Source organism: Macrobrachium nipponense, chromosome 1 (genome assembly GCF_015104395.2).
Source record: "Macrobrachium nipponense isolate FS-2020 chromosome 1, ASM1510439v2, whole genome shotgun sequence".
In the NCBI taxonomy this organism is placed as follows: domain Eukaryota; kingdom Metazoa; phylum Arthropoda; class Malacostraca; order Decapoda; family Palaemonidae; genus Macrobrachium; species Macrobrachium nipponense.
Genome location: NC_087200.1, coordinates 106,722,925 through 106,744,626, shown reverse-complemented (window position 1 = coordinate 106,744,626; position 21,702 = coordinate 106,722,925). Strand labels below are relative to the sequence as shown.

The 21,702-nt window shown below is 38.4% G+C and overlaps 1 protein-coding gene across 3 annotated transcripts in view; it reads left to right on the top strand.

Moving 5' to 3' along the window:
* LOC135219533 (bcl-2-related ovarian killer protein-like) overlaps positions 1–21,702 on the top strand; it is a 293,728-nt gene that overhangs the window by 89,046 nt on the left and 182,980 nt on the right. For 2 of the 3 annotated variants that reach the window (XM_064256367.1, XM_064256368.1), the window contains exons 2-3: positions 4,439–5,955; positions 14,344–14,566. In XM_064256367.1, coding sequence (XP_064112437.1) covers positions 5,762–5,955; positions 14,344–14,566 — 417 coding nt within the window. In that variant the 5' untranslated portion in view covers positions 4,439–5,761. The remainder of the gene's footprint in view (positions 1–4,438; positions 5,956–14,343; positions 14,567–21,702) is intronic. The other variant, XM_064256369.1, reaches the window with a different exon arrangement.

Below are 21,702 nucleotides of genomic sequence, written 5' to 3'. Positions count from 1 at the left end.
TAAAGGTTGACACAACAAATGTTTGACTATAAACCTTGAAAAAAGAAATGTTTGGCTGATAAACATTGACACAAGAAATGTTTTGCTGATAAACATTGACACAACAAATGTTTGACTATAAACCTTGAAAAAAAAATGTTTGGCTGATAAACCTTTACACAACAAATGCTTGGCTGATAAACATTGACACAACAAATGTTTGACTATAAACCTTGAAAAAAGAAATGTTTGGCTGATAAACATTGACACAAGAAATGTTTGGCTGATAAACATTGATACAAGAAATGTTTGGCTGATAAAGATTGGCACAATATATGTTTGACTGATAAAGGTTGACACAACAAATGTTTGACCATTAACATTGAAAAAATAAATGTTTGACTGATAAAGGTTGACACAACAAATGTTTGACCATTAACATTGAAAAAAGAAATGTTTGGCTAATAAACATTGACACAACAAATGTTTGACTGATAAAGATAGAAACAACAAATGTTTGACTGATAAAGGTTGACACAAAAAATGTTTGACCATTAACATTGAAAAAAGAAATGTTTGGCTGATAAACATTGACGCAACAAATGTTTGACTATAAAAATTGACACAACAAAGTTGACTGATAAAGAAGAAACACAAATTTGACTGAAAAGGTTGACCACAACAAATGTTGACCATTAACATTGAAAAAAGAAATGTTGGCTGATAAACATTGACAACAAATGCTTGGCTGATAAAAACATTGACACAACAAATGTTTGACTATGAACTCCTTGAAAAAAAAGAAATGTTGTTTGGGCCCTGATAAACCATTATTAACACAAGAAATGGTTTAGGCTGATAAACATTGATAACAAGAACGTATTTTGGCTGATAAAGATTGGCACAATAAATGTTTGACTGATAAAGGTTGGCACAACAAATGGTTGACTGATAAAGGTTGACACAACAAATATTTGGTTGATGTAAAGGTGACACAACAAATGTTTGACCATTAACATTAAAAAAATAAATGTTTGGCTAATAAACATTGACCACAAACAAATGTTTGACTGATAAAGATAGAAACAACAAATGTTTGACTGATAAAGGTTGACACAACAAATTTTGACCCATTAACATTGAAAAAAGAAATGTTTTGGCTGATAAAACATTGACACAAACAAAAACAAAAAAAAAATGTTTGACTGATAAAGGTTGACGCAACAAATGTTTGACCATTAACATTGAAAAAAGAAATGTTTGGCTGATAAACATTGACACAACAAATGTTTGATAAAGATAGAAACAACAAATGTTTGACTGATAAAGGTTGACACAACAAATGTTTGACTACAAACATTGACACAACAAATGCTTGGCAGATAAACATTGACATAACAAATGCTTGGCAGATAAACATTGACACAACAAATGCTTGGCAGATAAACATATTGCATTGGAGTGGAGAATGTCGTCCTGATGCATCCGTCAGAGGGCACTACTGTACTTTGACGTTATGTGCAGTAATTGTGCCTCGCTGTCGAACTTCTCAGTTCCGGAGGTCCTTTATTCCTCACACAGTTGGACTGAGGAAGTCTCCTGAGGATGTTGTGCAATTGGAACCTCGGAAGTTCGCCTTCTATTTTAATGATTAACGTCTATTTTTATTGATTGATTGATTGATTTGATCATTTGTATTTTTATGGTCTAATAACTGTTCTGTTCTTGCTGTATTTCCTTTATCCTTTTGTGACTTCTGTCAAACGAACACCATATTCTTTAGAAGGGTGAATTTCATATCAGTATCCCTTATGGGCTTGTTCAAGTTAATCGTGTTTTGGATTTCACGTAAATCTGTCAGTCTCAAACCTTGGAGATTATTCGGTGTGCTTGAATCAGTATATAATATATATAATATAAATAATTAAACTCCAGTTTCCGAAAACTACATTGTCCTATACTGAGCATAACATTCTAATTGATGAACGTGTCTACGAAATGAATATTAAGTGTACTTTTTTCTTTTAAATAATACTGCATAGTGCAGAAATGAAATACTATGCAGTGCAGTAATTGTATCATCTTGCATAATTATATACGATGAAAATCGTTCAATACAGCAGTAGAATACACTGCAGTAAGTCAAGTTGTCATTGAGCAAAGCTCTTGATGTGATGTCGAGCCAAATGTAGCCGCGCAGCCTAATCCATCTAGAACGATTCCTAAATTCGATAGTTGAACCCACACATTCATGCAGTAGAATGTAACACAAGATCGTCTTCAGTAGTCTGCAGCTTTTTGCATACCCAAGCGTGAGATGAAATTGCTGCCTGCTTTAACAAAGGATCTTTAAGTTGTGTAGTCTCTGAGGTATGAGGTTGAAATCCATCAAAACTACGACTTCATTCATACAGTTATTTAGCACCATGCTTCTTTTCATGAGTAAACGCCCCACTTTATAATTTTGACAGTTTGAAAATGCTTGTGCTTACCAGCGACATTCAATTTTCTTATTACGTCGGTAATAGGTCACTGTCTGATGCGGCCAGAAGCTTGTCTACTGGTCTATGCTTGGAAGGGCGTTGTCACACAGACGATGTCTGTAGTTTTCTAAAAAGAAAACTATTGTGCCTGCTTTGTCTGTCCGTCCTCACTTTTTCTGTCCGCCCTCAGATCTTAGAAATCACAGAAGCTAGAGGGCTGCAAATTGGTGTGTTCATCATCCACCCTCCAATCTTGAAACATACCAAATTGCAGCCCTCTAGCCTCTGAAAGTTTTATTATATTTAAGGTCAAAGTTAGCCATAATCTTGCTTCTGGCAACGGTATAGGAAAGGCCGCCACCAGGCCGTGATTAAAGTTTCAGGGGCCGCGACCGAGACCACCGAAAGACTGATCTATTTTCGGTGTCCTTCATTATACTGTCGATTTCGCCATTTTTTACTTGTTTATTTTTGCGCCATCATATGATGTGGTGGCGCCTGTAATGGCGCCGAGTGGTGCTCTTGCTGTGACACGAGTCGATTCGTTCCGTTGGTGTCTAATTTAAGGGAAGAGTCATTAAGCTTCTGACCGAGTAATATACTTACTAATACTAACTATTTCGTGAATAAATTCATTCATTAGAACGTTATGCCTACTGCAGGACAACAGTTAGTTTCCGTCAGTATACGTCAAGATTACTTTAGCCTATATAAGTCGATCCTGTGCTAAAATCACTCATAGTTTACAGAAGTAAAGGTTCATTTGTTCCTAGAATGTTATAAAAATAAGCTTAAGGACACCAGTCAATCGATCTTCTATTGTACCGATTTAAATTATTCTAGTTCCCAACAGAATCCCAAGATTCCCATCTTTGACGCAGTATTGTTTGATTGTGATTTAGTCCTTCGCCTGAAGATGAGCCTCTCCGGCCATCTTCATCTTCATCAAGTCTGTTTCAAGAGTCAACCAAATATCTTGAGGATGTAGTCAGTGCGTGCTGCTCGCTTTCCAGAGTATCAGCCTTGTGGTCACGCTGCTCTGGGCCGGAGTTCTTTTATTTCATGGTCGGTCAGTGCGGGCAACGGTGTCGTGGCAGTATTAATATTATTATTATTATATTATATTATTATTATTGCTGATGGGCGTCGTTTTCAAGAGAGATTAACACGCAGCTGTAGGCATTACTTAAGGTTCTTTGCAGCGTGCCTTCGGCCCCTAGCTGCAGCCACTTTCATCCTTTTACTGTTGCTCCTTTCATATTCTTTCTTCATCTTACTTTCCACCGTCTCCTAATACTTGCTTCACGGTGCGACTGCGAGGCTTTCCTCCTGTTACACCTTTCAAACCTTTTACTATTAATTGCCATTTCAGCGCTGAATGACCTCATAGGTCCCAGTGCTTGACCTCTTGGGCTAAATTCTATATTCAACTATTCAACTTAACCCGGCACGAATTATTGTTTTAGTTTCTGATTTGCAGAGCTGTGCACGTATTTATTATTCTCCTGTTCACAGATTTATCCGTAATATTGCGTTATTTATGACATTTTTACAGTTCTTAGAGAATTGTTGCTCATTTTGAATGACGATAATTTCGCAGTTTCACTACCAAGATATCCCGTACTTATTAGGCTGAAGGTTTTGGTGTCACATTTATTTAATTCTAATGCTTTTCTAGATATATATTTGGTATATTAAGCTTTTCCCCCTAACATTTGAATGTGAGAAAATGAAAATTTTTTGAAAATAAGTTAGCGCTTGGAACGCCTCCAACAACATGCAAAGTAAATTGACAGACCTACTTCATTCTAATAAGAACACTGATAAGAGCAACAGCTTTCTCGCTACTGATCACGACGGGATGGAAAACCAGATACTCATTATAAGTTACACGCCATAAAGCCTGGCCATTAGCAACTGGCGAAGCCTGATCCCAGATATGATATTGCGGTAACATTGTTCTCTGCTTCTTACAGATGATGCTGGCCGTGGCGAACTAGCGGTTGTGGGGCCCAATGTTTCTCCTGCCAATGGTTAGCTGGACTGACTACTACTCCGTACAAGTCGGCCACTAGGGGCAGAGGATTCCCTCGTTTTCTTCTTGGGCGCCGCAGTAGGAGAGAAGGTCGCCGGCTTCTGTAACCTTACCAAAGGCCCAGTATCTCTCCCTCGCCCCTTCCGGCTTATCTGATCATTAACATATGCCCATTGCCTCTTTCATGGTGTGCAGAGAATGGGGGACTTGAGGAGGCAAGACTGGCGGATCATCCGGTAGGGTGTGCGAGGCCGGCGTTTGCTGGAAGTGGTCAAGTTGTGGCAGGTGTGCGATCTTATCTGATAACTTTCAAGTCCTCAACATGCGGAGTCACGCGGCTTGGGAAGTGACAGTGGGAGGTGTCAGAAACGGAAGTGGAGACCACAACACTGGTTGACACTCCAGGGAAATGGAAGGAAGTATGGTAAAGTGAATCAGAAGTTAAAGAAAAAAATTAATTTGTCAATTATATCTAATGTTGGTGTTACTGGTGACGTGAATAAAGTGTTAGCAAGTTTATTGATCAGTCAATAATTACTAGATTCGGAATTACCAGGTGAAATTACTACTGTGTACAAATGGATCAAAATTTGACATAGATAATATCGATTTGAAACATTCGCGATCAAAGTGAAGATGAAAACAATTATTTGTAATTAAATTTTCCCTTCGTGTGACTCAGCTCCTGGGGCTTCCGCCCACCTGTAATTGGCACAGCGTGAATTGCATCCAAGATTTCATTGCCATTAGCCGGGTAGCGGCCCCTGTTGCTGCTGTTGCCAGAGATGACACTGCTGCAATGACACTCTGTTCAAAATGCGTTCATCTGAATAGGAATCAAAGCCACAAAACTTAGCAGTGACATTCTCTGACACGCTGCTTGTGTCACGACTCACTTTTTTATCATCAGAAAAATTGTGAGCAAAATTTTCATGCTTTTGTGATTTTTTAAACTAAATATTATTATCTTGAAGAGGACGATTTTCATTTCTTCGAACGCATTGAGTTGAGATTGTAGTGTGATCACAGTATATATATTATTTTGTCTGACTGCAAAGAGATCAGTTGCGTGTGCTGTAGGATAGTGGAAAGGCAGATGGGATCCAAAAGCAAATCCTGGCTTCTTCTTCTTCCTTAAAGAGCATTTTTAAGGATCCTTAGAGAAGCTCCTGATATGGGACTCGACCTGTAGTGGTCTGAGTACTGAACTCGCTCCTTTCCTCCGTGGTCCCCCTCCCACCTCTCACCTCCCGCACCCGCCGCCATGTCTTCCCACACCTTCGAGAGCTTCGGCAGCGTGGGCGTTGGTGCCGGGATGAGTATGGGCATCAGCGGAGGTGGCCCCGCCAGCATGAGGATGAGGAAGACCTCCGTGCCCATCATGTCCTCCAGGTCGCTGGAGATACCCGGGGGATCGATGCACCACAGGTCGCTATCCAGGTCTGGGTCACCTGCCAGGTAGGTTCTTTCTGGTGGCTGTTGAATTATTCATATCAATGGCTATTTGGGGTGTTTGTTTATCTGTGGGGAATTTGAATACAAAGTCTTTGTATTGAATAGTTTGCATTTTCAGTCTACGTTAATCTGCCATGGAAACTTGCGGCATAATAAACAAAGGAAGGGAAGTAGGCGTCGAATAAAGATGACCTGATTTATTCGTTATGAGATAGCGACCGAATGAATTATTGGTAATCAGCGGTGGGTGTCGTCATTATTGATCTGATGAATCAAATGGCCATGTAATTAACCATAATTAAAATGGGCGGTCAAATGACGAATGGCGGGCTCATTCCTGATGAAAAAAAATTCTTGTTATTAGATTTCATTTTTGCTTTTTTGAAGCGTTTTAGATTGATTTTCATTTGGACAAAAAGCTGAGGTTTATCTTAATATATAATAAGGAATTAAACTGTGGTACTATAATTACGTTAGAGAGAAGCATATCTCTGAAAAAAGAAAAAAAGTTTGAAGGTTTAATTACAAAGAGATTTAGTGAGTTCAGGGGCTGTCGATATGTTCCTGAATGGGTGTAGGTAGGGGCCTTATCATTAAAAGTGTCGTTTTCTTGAATTTAATGGTACTGTTATCATTGGTCGCAAAGTAGTGGCCGTCTGTTCATTTGCAGCGTCTTAAGTCTCTCTCTCACTCTCTCTCTTCTCTCTCTCTCTCTCTCTCTCTCTGTGTGTGTGTGTGTGTGTGTGTGTGTGACTACCACGATGAAGTCATTAAAATCGCATTAGGAGTTGCAGAATGAATTTGAGATACCGCTCACCTTTTGACCTGGCTTCTTTACTGGAATTATTTCCCCATTAATATTAGTCTCATAGTTTTTATCGGTGCATAATTATGGGACAGTGGAGATACATACAAATGAACAACGCAGGGAAGGACCCAAGCAGGGCAGAGTTTTGGACGTGCATTCATGAACAGCTTCCCTCTTAGACATTCTTCATAACCGACGTTTGTAGTCATTGCAAACATCAAGACACAAACGTGCACGTGTTTAGGTATTCACAGACTTCCACGTAATGCACTTAAATTTTTCACTTAATTTTGAGGCAGCAGTCAGCTTCAAAGTCCAACAGGCCGGAATCATTCCATAGGTAGCTGAAGGCATAAGTAGTCAAACGAACAGGACAGAGTTGTTGTGACGCTCCACAATGACCAACATTCAAACAGACATTGGAGGAGGGTCAATTCAAGATGGCGTTGGTCTGGCCCGTATTGTGTTTACTCGTCCGCCTCTCTCTCTCTCTCTCTCTCTCTCTCTCTCTCTCTCTCTCTCTCTCATACTAAAATTTTTTTCTTGTGCTTCCGACCCTTCCATATGCAACAGTACCCGTACACATACGAAAACAATTCTTATGAATATACGTATGTAGTACATATAAAAACTTATATTCTACATACATGTGAAGGCTTGTACAGTCTCAGAATAAATTAAATCATTTTAGTTTCGTGAGCAATAGGTCCTGATGCAGTTAATTTGAACTTTCAACTCACTTTTTGAAAATGCAGTGAAATTCATGTTTGTATACTTTGAAAAATTATATATATTTATATATGTAGCAACTGGATTAGATTACCTAGTTTTTTTCTATGCAATCTACAGACAAATATAGACCCTCGCATCCATTAGGTCACCTCATTAATTGTGAGACCGCAATTTTCTGGTCATAATTATGTATATGCTCTTTAATTAACTGCCGCGCTGTAAGAAAAAAGAAGGATAATTGAGAATGATTATCAGGTAGGAAGATAATCTCTTAAATTTTAGCATTTCATGTTGGTATTAGATATTTTCGAAACAACAAATGAATTCATTGAATTCATTTACCCCGTGGTGTGTGCGTTGTTCAGACAATAAACGAACTTTGTGGTCTTTTGAAGCATCTGAGGTGAAGGCGCTCGCCTCGCCCGAGAAAGAACGAGTTCGAATACCGACCGAAGCTAAACGACCAAGTCTTTATGTTCAAACGCTTTGTGCTTCGGCTGACAAAGCTAATTACTGTACCTCCGTTCTTATTTTCTTTCTTGCATCTTACTTTCCACCCTTTCCTAAAAGTTGTTTCGTAATGCAATTGTAGGGGTTTTCTGCTTTTACACATTTAAAACCTTTTTACATCCTGACCCAGTCTAACATTGATGTACTTGGTAGTCAGTCTACTGTTGTGGGGCTTGCACATGGTAGAGAAGGACATCTTGGGGCTAGCAATCTCATCCTAAACTGCAGAACTTCTGGAAAATCAAAAGTTGAGCACTTGGAGCCACCCCCCGGAACTGTCATGCTAGCAAATGGATAAAAACTATATAGAACAAATTTCTATAACTTTTCTTCAAAGAAGTTTTCTAGATATGTTGATATAGACTTTGGCATATTATAAAGTATTTATTTCATAGCCATGGGTTTGTTAATAAACTTGAATAATTGTTGTATACATTACCGATAACATCACTTCTTTCCTTGGCAACTTATTTAGTTATCGGACCTGTTAGTGTTGTGTCACGAAGTCGTCAGTTAGAACAGAATTCTAACTGACAATGTTTTTTTTATTCTCCATGACGCACATGCGCAGATCCTCTTCTTTCCCACCGTTGTCCCTACATTAAGGGGTCGGTTGCCTGATGCGCCTTCTCCACTGCCGTTTATCAAAGGCATCATCCTCCACCAAACCTCTTATTTCCATATCCTCCTTCACTTTATCTCGCCATCTCATTCTCTGTCTCCCTCTCGATCTTCTTCCTCTTAGCTGGTTCCTCCCAAGCCCTCTTCACTCTCTCCTCGTCATCGATCCATCCTCAACACATGCCCATGCCTTCTCATTCGTGACTCTCTTATCACTTCTGTAATCCTTACTAAGCCTGCCCTTCGTATTTCATCATTTTCCAATCTCGCACATGCGCACTACAGTCCTTCAACTATACTCTGTTTTTTTCCATCTGTCCATCCGCCCATGGTGTTTGCGCATGGCAACGCTGCGTCCCGGGCTTTATATAATATCCTATTTCGAATATTAACGGTGTAATTCGCATACAGTAAATTATTAAAACACTTTTCAGTTGCAAATGTACACCCAGATATCCTTTTATTTACCTAAAATTTAGACATAACGTAACTATTTAAGCACGGGACGCAGTGTTGCCATGCGCGACCACCACAGGCGGATGGACAGATGGAAAAAAACAGAGTATAGAGACTAAAGTGTCTCCACAATACGATTCATAGAGTCTAGCATTTGCTGATGTAGTTAACTCGTATAAGACTCTCTCTCCCTTTCCCTCGTTACTTATAAGTATAGTGTTAGTCAAAACGTAACAATGTTACTTCTGTAGGACCACAGCATAAGAAATTAATTTCTCTCTCGTGTTGATGCTTCTACACTTCTATATATTTGCCTGTCTCTGTCTAGATAAGCTGTCCCATTTCACTTGTCAGGTTGCATGATTTTTACCGTGGAAGTATTTATGTCACCACCTCTCCTCATTATCATAACATCTCCGTGGTTATTAGTATTATTTTATTATTATTATTATTATTATTATTATTATTATTATTATTATTATTGGCCTGAAAAAATTAAGGGTCAGCGGTTCGAATCCCCAAAGAGGAGACTTGCGCTCATTATCTGTTTTCAGGTGAGGTTGCCTGCACGTTGTACATTATTCTCACGCGGTGCACTGTAGGTGTTGCTTAAGGTTCTTTGCAGAGGCCCCCCCCCCCCCCCCCCGACCCCCCCCCCCCCCCCCCTCCCCAAAGCTGCAACCTCCTTTATTCTTTTTTTGTACCTCCGTTCATATTGTCTTTCTTTCATCTGACTCTTCACCCTCTCTAACAATTGTCCATTTCCTTTTCAGCGCTGAATGACCTCGTAGGTCCCAGCGCTTGGACTTTGACCTAAATTCAGTGATCCAATTCTATAATGCATTATTATTATTTTATTATTATTATTATTATTAATTATTATTATTATTATTATCATCGGTGTATGAGTTATTATATTTATTCGCTGTTGTATAGGACAATAATAGCAATATTTATATATCAGCATATTTGACACTCCATAGTGCGGTCAGGCTGGTTATATCTTGGAAATAATAGATGGCTCTTTGCTACATTGCAGAGTAAAGTTTATGAAGGTTAGGCTGTGTAGTGTCTGCGGTAAGGTATATATTTTGACAGGGGCCTTCCACATTTCCTGGAGTGTTTGGATTTCCTCTTTAAATATTGACTCAGGCTCGAGGTTCTGTGTATGTCATAGATAGCTTTATTCAGTTTGTGGGCTTTCAAGCAAAAATGCATAGACGCGCACCTTACTGAACAGTGTAGTACACAGTCACTGCTCTTAATTAACAGTGTGGTGGAGCGAACACCCGTGGGATAATTTATTTACGATTTTTAGGGTCTTACGTACAAACATACATAACATCGATATACGCATATATATATATATATATATATATATATATATATATATATATAGTATAGATAGATAGATAGAGATAGATAGATAGATAGATAGATAGATAGATAGATAGATAGATAGATCCATACATATCCATACATATAGTACATATTCATCATCATCATCATCAGCCGTTGGTAGTCCCACAGCATGTCCTTCCACTCACGTCTGTTTATGGTCTTTCTGTGCCATTCTATACACGCGAATTTTCTTAGCTCTTCATTCCATCGTCTTCTCTTCCTTTCCCTGCTTCGTTTGCATTCTCTGGAGACTGTTATTGCAAACATTACACACACACACACACACACACAATAATATATATATATATATATATATAATATATATATATATATTATATACGCCCAAATATAGAGAGTAAATACTATATTTCAGAGACTGCTGTCTCCCTCTTCATCACCTGAAGAGGGAGCAGCAGTTTCTGAAAATAGGATTTTCCCTCTTTATCTTGGCGTTTTTTTGGGGGTGGGACTCCTTTTATTAGATGGAATTCTGTTGTAACAGAACATTTTTACCAGTCTTATATATACATATATATATATATATATATATATATATATATATATATATATGTATATATATATACACACACAGACAGACAGACAGACAGACAGCCTTTATTTCATTTTGATATAGTGTTATGTAATTACAGAAAGTATGCGTGAGTGATGCAAATGCGTAAACTAATCAGCAGAGTCCTTCAAAGATTCATCATGTTGCTGTTTCGTAGAGAGAGAGAGAGAGAGAGAGAGAGAGAGAGAGAGAGAGAGAGAGAGAGAGAGAGAGAGCAATGACACACATCATGACAGACAATAACTCGAGACCTTAAGAACGATCGTGTTATTGACCGTAATTAAAAATCAGTTTATTAATGAAAATAATCAATTCGTAAAAAGGATGAAGTAACTCAACACCTTCAGATGGACTGTGATAGACGCGACGGAAAATAAAGAGCTCAAGACCTTGTTTGGCAGACTTCTCAGGAGAGGCGAGATGGAGTCATTTTTCTAATGGAGGCTCCTTTTCCCCTCGCTTCGTGGTTCCCGGAACTTGTGTCGAAATGTTTTCAGGCGTCGCCTCCGCCTTTTCTTGGGTCGTGTTTTGAAGGAGAAGGAAGAGCGGTGAGACGATCAGTAGGAAAGGAGGTGTTAAGAGGAGGAGGAGAACAGCTGGAAGAAGAGAGAGAAAACGATGCTGTTACTATTGTCGTTACTTATTTATGTCTACATTTATTTATTTATTTGTTTTTTTTTGCAGATTCACAACTCTGCTCGAAGGTCAAAGTTTTACAGAGAAATGAATGAAAAATGGAAAATAAACTATAGTCACTTTTTGATTTCAAGGAAATGCTTAACAAATAAGATATAACCTTGTGGTCACTGTTTTTTAAAGCTTGTTTTGTAGAACTCTAGAAATCAACACAATGATACTGCCTGTTTTATTACATTCTCTCTTTTTTTTTTTATTCGGTAAATGCATATCTCGTTTCCTTAATGATGCTGATGTTACAATGTACAAGAAAAGCTTAACTGGTAGAGCATTCATCATTTGCTTGTATAGTAAAGTGAATGGTTTGTTTGTTGCGTTAATATATGACCACCATGTGATGTGTATGTAGCAATATGGATATCATGGAGATATACAAGAGAGAGAGAGAGAGAGAGAGAGAGAGAGAGAGAGAGAGAGAGAGTCAACTATATTGTCAAAGACCTAACTCATATCCGACCTCGGATGGAAAGGCGTGGATATGATCATTGTCAGGGCGACCCTCATGTCCCGAGTAGCCTCGTTATCCAGCGGGCGGTCTCTCGCCAGACAGGCAGCGGAAAAGGAAGGAAATGTCAACCAATTAACCGAAGTGACTCTTGGGCACCAAATCTCCACGGGACATCCCGCCGGTGGTCGTGATCCGTTTTTATTTTTATTTTTTTTTTCTCCTCAGTGTCATATGGGCCACTTTCCGTGAAAGAGCCCGTGCTGATGCAAGGCCAGGTTAGTCTAATAGTAACTGAATTAATCAGTAGCATATTCGTTTGGTGTTTGTTTTGGAGGAGAAATTCATACATAAGTACGTACACATTCATAATACATTGACACATGCATATATATACATAACTACAAATACATACATACATACATACATATATATATATATATATATATATATATATATATATATATATATATATATATATATATATATATATGCAGTTGTAATAGCCACAATGTCTATTACAATTGCATATGTATCTGGTAAAAAAATTACCAGTAGATTCTGCACACACACACACACAAACATAAATAGATAGATAGATATAGATATATATATATATATATATATATATATATTATATATATATATATATATATATATATATATAATTTGCATCTATAAACGGAGACACAACTACTCTTACTAAGAATCCTGCCATTATCATCATTGTTACCTAAGTTTCTATTTTGGAAAGTGCGTCAGGTCAGGTAGGTTTTTATAAATGTAGCTATTGCTGTTCCTGTCATACTTGCCTAAATATAAGTATGAACAATTCGCGAGGTAAAAGAGAAAAATAGAGTTTATCATCGATGATGTTTGCCTTGTGTGTTTTGTTAGATTCGGCCACTGACGTGACTCAGACAGAAAGCCTGAGCGTGCACTTTGTCGCAGGCGAAAGATAACTGCATACAATTACGCAAACAGAATTCAGTGTACTAAAATTTAGACAGCAATTTTGTTTTCTTTAAGTTGCAGCAATCTTAAAAATCTCGGTGAGTTTCGGGCGCTGTTTTATTACGTATTGATGGAAAGGCGACTACTATTATAATGGTACGTACATTCCTCGATATAGTAAGTAGGTATCAGTCCCAATTGTATTTGGTCTTGATAAGCCACCGCCAGCTTTCGGTTCATATATAGTTCCTGCAACCTTTCTTGCGTATACCTGTTATTTTTCCACAGAAGAAATACCTCCTCAAAGTTTTTTTCCATTCCTTGGTATTTTTTATGACGGACAACAACCAACTTGCATTGTAATAAATAAATTATAAAAAATAGCAAATTACTAAAACAAAATAAAATACAGTCCGAAAGTAAGGTTTAAAAGTAATATAATTGGAGATTTTCCCATGATAAGAATACCCAGCATACATAAACATTTTTATTATAAATAAAAGAGAACAATTAATGAAGTACAAAGTTAAGATAAGATATAAAGACAGCAAATGAATAAAGAGAAAATGTTTGATCATGAAAGGTCTATCATTTTTGTGAACCTTCAACTGGCGCCTATGCAAATGACTTATCTGTGGCATATCACAATGATGTTCCTTACTGTCAAAATAATTAGACCTAAAGAAAACAGTTTGGAAGTCATGCTCCATGCAAACAAACATGGCTCATTTTGACAGCAGGATCTGTATCTTGGTCAGACTGAGGCAGAATCAGAGGCAGCCTCAGAACGCTCGTGTCACAAGTGAAGTTTTGGGGGACTGAAGAATCGCAAACTAGTTTTAGAAGCTTGGTTATGGAGCAGAAGTCTCCTTCTCAAAATGTTAAGACCACATTCATTTACTTTTTAGCATCTTCCGGATTGCCATTGTTGAAAGTCAATAATACTCATTTGATGTTGCTCGAAAAGTATGTTTTTTTTTCACATAACTCCACATTTATTTATTAATGTATTTCATTGTGAATTTCACATTTTATTTAACAAGAACTGTCATTATCCTTATATATTTTTGTTTTTTGAATGAAGACAAAATATGCGTTTGGATGCTAAAACGCAGCTGTGTTAAAATGAAAGTTCTGAATCTGACGAAAGTGGCGAACATTCTTCTCATATATTTTTCATTCTTTTGGTGTGGGCAGCAGGCGACGGTTCTCCAACGTGAGCGATGTCGTGACCAGGAAGATCTCCACCACCATCGGGTGGAGAAGCGTCAACGTGGAGGCTGTTGTCTCCCAGGCCAAGTGTCTCGTCACTCAGTACATTCGGTCCAGGCTCAAAAGGGCTGGTCTCCTCAACAAAAAACTAGGCCTACAGAGGCTGCGCTCCGTCGCCAACTTGGCCGGTGGATGGGAGGTTTGTGAGGTGAGTTTTCAAGTCCCTTTTTTGTTTGATTTATGTAAATCTGTGAGTGACACTAGGGCTGTTCCACTCCAACACATCTCTTTGTGTCCCTTTCAGCCATATCTCGACTGGCGGGCCTGTCTCCTTTTTCTTATAGCTTCAGACCAATCCACTTTTCGCCAACCCATCGTCACATTAATGCATTCTTTAAATTTTCCTATATTTTGTGTCCGTTCATTGTTTATTTCTTAATGTTTACCAAGTAACTGAGAAAATTATTTATTTATATGCAGTACCAAACTTTTTCTTTGCCACATTCAATATCCACAATCCGTAAAGAAGAGTTGGCTGGGACCCTCAATACACTCCAGTCCTTGATACATACCGTAGAGCTCCAGATACCTTCCTTGCATCACCTACTCTTTGACTCTGTTCAGTATTTGGATAGATTACCTCCGAGAAGAGACGGACGCTCTCGACAATTAGGCCCCTTCAGTATGCAAGACCTAAAAGTGTGTGGTTAAGAGCCTCACCCGATAAACGCTCGCTGAAAACAGAATGTTGGACCTTGGTTGACACCTGGCGCCGTCGGAGAAAAGCGTATGGGAAAAATAAATAATTTATATAAATATATACATTTATTTATTTGTTTGGTGTGTATCATCTTTCTTCCCCCTCCCTCTAAACACGCTTATCATTCTAGTCAAGAGCCTAATGAGAGAAAGCGAAGGTTGTCAACCCTTGTGCAATGTCGAGCGCTGAATTTGGCGCCATGGGTCAGAGCCTTATCTGTCTCGGGATATGTTTTATTTTATTTTTATTCTGTTGCGTCTAGTTTAAGGATGGTCTGTCATTAGAGACTTCTCCGTGGTCGGTCATGGGTTGCATCATCGGCATGAATAGTAACAGAGAGAGAGAGACAGAGAGAGAGAGCGAGAGAGAGAGAGAGATAGAGAGAGAGAGATAGAGAGAGAGAGATTGTGGAGTAGTGGAGTATGTGTTGTGAGTTTCTGCCAGAAAAAGGGATAGATTGATTTCTGCAAATTCCATCACGGGCTGATGAAACCAGTTTTGTCAACTGGATTTTCATTTAAGGCATCCTCCTCTTCCTCCTCCTCCTCCTCCTCCTCCTCCTTGTGGTAGACGATAGGTTGATGAGAAAGAAGTCAAACAAGTACATCATCAGGGGAAAAATGAAGCAGAGTAGGTTATACTAACTTAATTGGTGGTTGGGACATGCGTTGAATGCTCTTGGAGTTCGTTGAAAGATGTGTTTTCTAAGCTGCCTTCGCACGTGCCATGAGGAATATTATTTTTGAAGTAACTTGATCCCTGCGATCGTTCTTCACTGACATTAAGGTCTGCATTTTGTTTCACTCAGATGCCCTTTTGAGAGGAAATGAATGAGAAAGTGAGATGTAAGGATTCGAGATCACAGAGTTAACCCATGGCTGCTTCCAGGTTCTTCGTTGTTCTTTGTTCTTAAGTAAATATTTACTTTCGAAAAGAAGCTGTTTACATTACCCGAAGAAATAGACCATTCTTTAAAACACACAAGAAATTGTCATTTGGCGCTGCAAAAAAGGATGAATAAACAAATAATCGAGGAAAAATATCTTAATACGCACGGGCTAATTAGAGCCTGGGTTACGTCGCTAAATGCGTCCATCAGATATGCACTAAAATGCGATATAATTGACATTAGTGAGCCGTTAGCCAGATAATTTTGGTGGCTTATTAGGTCCCAAACTTGCTGGGAGCTCGAGCCATTAGAAACTGACGTCTTATTACCACCTAGTATGTCCTGTTTTCGTTTCGGTTCAAGATCGGGTTATATATATATATATATATATATATATATATATATATATATATATATATATATATATATATATATATACATATATATATATATATATATATATATATTTATATATATATATATATATAGTCTTTGAGCTGTTTGTTCTTAAGCATTTAGACTCTGTCATCAATAATTATATTCATAGGTCCCAAGTGGTTGGCCTTTGGCCTCTTCTATATTCAATTCAGTTCAATTCATTAATTGTATGGTCGATTTTTTTACCTTTCATTCTTTCTGTATGGTACGATGACAGATATGTTTTGATTTAAAAAAAAGTGTGCTACTTAGTTTATTTACCTTAAGAATGCTCTTGTTATAATGCTACGTTCCAGTTCCGTCAGTAATTATTTGCTACAAAGCATAAAAAAGGCAGATTTTAAAACAGCTAGAATGGACGAGTTTGGTATTCATGTGAGCTACAATTACTGAATGGCTAATTTCATAGCCTCTCTCTCTCTCTCTCTCTCTCTCTCTCTCTCTCTCTCTCTCTCTCTCTCAAGAGTGAATGTCTTGACACGTTTCCTAGTTTGAGACATTTTCCAGTTTTCGTTTCATGATTTTGCTTCTTTCATTGTTATTGCCAGAGGACATTTATGGGCAGAAAGCAACTCGTCATTCGAGGAAGAGGCTTTTCTATGTAAAGTGATAGTCTCCACTAATACAAAATGAATGCATATCGACTCTGTCAGAATGTAATCCTTACTATAAACTGCTCAGCAATTCTCTACAACAGGTTCTCGTTCGTGTGTCTGTAAAGTGTTGAAAAATCTCACGATCGTCTTGAGGTTTTAGAGGCGTCTGCAAAGACTTATGGTTTTGTAGCCAACGATGTCATCTTCGAAGTTTCAAATATTTTGCACTGAACATGTAAATTTGCAGGCGATGTTGATCGTCTGTTTGATCTCTGTATTAGGGTTTTTACTATTCCGAGCCACCAAGAATAACTTCAGGCAAAGGCTACTGGGGCTGTTGTAAAGGTCACGAGCTGCAGCTTCCTTTAAAGTACTTTTTAGCGCCTACGTTCCTCCTCGAAGGTCGAGCTACGTGACATGACATAGTAATTAAAATTTTTTTTTAAATTATCCTTGGTATTAAATTTCTCTATTTTCCTTGAATGACTTAATCCATTTTGCGCTATTGATACCCTAGAGGTTGATAATTTCGTGGTACTTGCTTGCAGGACTTGTTAGGCACAGGTGGACTTTCAGTATACAGAAATTGTTGAATGTCTTTCATCTACTTGTGTGGTTACAAAAATCACAAGGAGACTTTTCCGTTGTGAAACCAAGGCCAGAGCTTTCACTGGGGAGGAATTCGAGGTCTGGAAGCCCGTGATCATATCTAATAGATATCACCAATAAGTCGTTGGAGGTGGCAATTTTAGAATGAGATAACTCTTTCCACTACTATACCTCTCATGTTATCAATCAAGGCTGCTAGAGGAGATCACATTGCAAAGCCCTTTATCTGGGGGAAGAGCTCTCATTTATTTTGGAGGGCATTCCCACACTACACTGTTAGGGCATTTCCTTTAGCATGTTACATTTAGGAATGTTTCAGTTGAAATGCTCAATCTCTGACCTTTTATTCCCGCAGACTAATATTGTAAGACAGTTGACCGTTTGATCAATAATAATAATAATAATATAATAATAATAATAATAATAATAATAATGACGAAAAGAGTTAATACTAATGAGATCAAAAAAAAGTGCGCGTTATTATGTTTTTTTTTCTTCCCACCACCACGATGACGTTTCAGGTTATGGGTTGCTGTTATATCTTAGTCCGATTATGCTCTTCTAATGACGACCACCTGCCAGTTTAGACCGATGGTTTCGGTGTTAGAGTGGAGGCGAGGGTAATTTGTTTAGCTTCTTGGCATATCGTATGGACAACATTAAGACATCCCATAGTTTACAGGAGGCAAACTCATTAAGATCGTGATGATGACAGGGCCTCTCTATGCTGTCAACTGCATCTCTCATACCTCTGCGAAATTCATTTGATCGCAGTGCCTTTGCGTGATGTGAACTGTATCTCTCTTGATATGCTTGCGATATTCATTCGGCGATTCGCAAATACTATTGAGGGATCTTCGGCATTGCAAAGGACTCCAGGAATTAGCTCATTCATTTGTTTTATTAGTTGTTTACGCTCTTACTTACAACGGGTAGTGATAAAGGAATGACGGTACCACTTAAAACTTGGGAAAGTATTATTTTCAAACAGAATTTCCAACGTCTCGATGTTGGAATTGCCATTAACTCTCTCTCTCTCTCTTCTCTCTCTCTCTCTCTCTCTCTCTTCTCTCTCTCTCTCTCTGTTAACAGCTTCTTTTGCTAAAGTCAATATCCGAAACCCACAAAGAAAATGAGGTGATAGCCACCAATAGGAAATTAATGTAGATGCAACTCTCTCTCTCTCTCTCTCTCTCTCTCTCTCTCTCTCTCTCTCTCTCTCTCTCTCTCTCTCTCTCTCGTAATTGAGCTAATGCTCTTCATTTGTCAGATGGGACAGTGTTTTAATTTACCGAATCAGTTGTGTATTTTGCTAGATAAAGAGCGAGAATTTCCAGATTCCAGGCCAAATGGTCGTCACAACAACATTGCTCATATTTTTCGTTGGTGTGCATACGACTGGAATGAAGCTGTTTTTCAACTGACTTATAATTATATAAAATATTTATAGTTTATAGGTCCAAATCCGATGGTACGCTTACATGCATACCCAGAAATTGGTGAGATATTGGTTAATGGCATTTGCGGTATTAACATTAACTGAAGATGAAGTTGGCTTATACGAATTACACCCAAAAGCATTAAAAACGAAATTGAATTTATAGTGAGAATTTTGAAATGAAGTATTTATTGAGAACCATACAAATATAAAACTGTAAAACGTAAAGAATACGTTTGAATATTGCGTGGAAAAAAAAACTTGAGGTTTTCTATCGATGTCAGACCAGTTAGAGCATTTAATAATGCCAATGCCTAATTGGTGCTCTTTCACCCATTCCAAATGCTAGACAGACACAGCGAACAAAATGTCAAGAGCTTTTATTTTCACTTGTATTTGCTGCCTCTAATAATCTGTAGAGAAATATGAGAAACCACAGCTAACTGTAACTGCCTGTTCTCACATTACCTCGGCTGGAAACTCTCAGTCTCTCGAGAGTTCACATTGGCAGGATGTATGTTCCATCTCTCTTTAGAGATAAATCTTTCAAAAGTATCCCTGAGAAGAGGTGGAACGTAATCCTGCCTTTGTGAACTCTCGAAAGAGACTGAATTTCCAGCCCTGTGATTGGCTTATCAACAGCCAATTTGGGGCGTCGTAAGGGACTGGTATAGACATCGAATGCAAGGTTTATGTGAATCTACTATAGGGTATAACGGTTCAGTCAGTCCATCACGCCACCCACTTTCATACCATGGAAGTCTCTGCTTTCTTTTGTGTTTCATGAATCATGCGAAGTACTTCTCTCATAATCAAGTTTGTTTTGGCATACTTCTAAGTACCATCCTTTAGAATCTTGATAAACGCATCGAAAACAACCCAGTCGTCATTGTACTTATTCATTTGCTCGTACCACGCGTGTACATAATTACTTTGTTAATTATCTGATAAGTGAAACGAGACGCTTCCCAAACAAGACCGCTATCTCTTTGAGGCCAGGGGGCAAACTTTGCCAAAAATCCCCTCGTTAATTAAGTTGCTTAATGGCAGCGGACCACCGACAAAGTCTCTTAAATTTGAAGTCATTCTATGTTGGTGAGTCAGTTCTTCATGAGTAGGTGGATCATTTACGGGAAGTTTTGACTAGGTTCAAATTAAAGAGAGAGAGAGAGAGTGGCTCGAGAATAGTGACGTTGTTAACAGGTTAGCAACACATAGTCAGCTGACGGTGATGATTATTAATGCGCTTGACTTCCAAATGGAAATGGTGGCTGATCGTACTACGAAAGAGAAAATGCTCCGTATACAAAATAAGATGAGAACAAATAGCGAACGTTTCGTGCGGTGATGCAAGTTTAATGATGAAGCAGTGTCATGGCCGGGGTGGTCATTAAAACCTCGTGAAGCCTCCAACAGTCAATTTCACTCGTGCGCGTTTCAGTTATATTTACGCTTTATTTCTGAAGCGCCCCGAGGCATTTCAAATGTTCCGTGTTAGGAATGGCGTCCCTCTGTGCGTCGTCGTTGAAATTGAAGTTGAAATTTCTTGTTTTTGAGGAAACGGAAGAAGATTTTGCTAGGTAGATATCAAGATACGATATCTGAGAAATAAAATAGTAAAAATGCCAGCTTCTGTGAATGTCGCGAAACTGTTTCGGGAATTAACTATTTCCGAGGAAGTAGTTGCCCAAGAAACTTCCTCGGAACTCATGAATGAAGAGACCATTCACATATTTGATCTGGAAGCTTTAACCTGTTGAGGCAGTAAACAGGAAAGAAAGATTTCTGCCGTGATAGAGATATAGTACATTATATGGTACATGAGAGAAGCGTAAAAGGGGTCAAGGGACATCAATGTTAGAGTGAAAGGTTCATCTGCGACAAGGCAACTGGGGCCATTGACTCGAAATTCAAACTTCCAAAGTATCAAAGTATTTGGTGTTCATTTGAAAGTGACAGAAAGAAGAGATCGTATGTAAAAATTGGTGGTACAAACTGTAAGGCTGTCAACGATCTGCTGATGAAACGTTTGTGTTGGCATCTGAAGCAGCTGTCATTCTGATTGTTTTGTGATTGTATATCTGGAAGTCTTACGACACCTATATATTTTGTGATCTTCATTTAAAGACAATCGGACAATTTGCTAAAATAATTATTCTTGCTCCCTCAATGTAATCGGCAGTAGGAACTAATAGGTACTGTTGTCGTTTAAAAAATGCGGGCATATTTTCTCTCTTAAGCATTTTCTGTTGAAGTCAGTGGCATTGTTTGCAGATACTATGTTCTTATCAAGACTTTGATTCAGTCTATCTTTCATTTTCTTTTCTAGCAAGCTTCGCAAGAATAAGAAAAAATCTTTTGTGATTCCTTCAGTTTACTTGTTCTTCTTCCAGTCGACCAGACATTTCCCCAATTCTCTCGGGAGCTTCATCAGGACTGGAATATGAGTCAACACACATGGTTTTTTATTACTGCTTGTGGTAATAAAAACCACGTATGGCAATTTATAATCCAGTCCTGATGAAGGCGCCGAGAGAGGCGGGGAAGCGGTCCCTCGCCTAGAAAAAGAACAAGAAAATGGAAAGAATCTGGTATCATTTTCCCTCATTCCTGA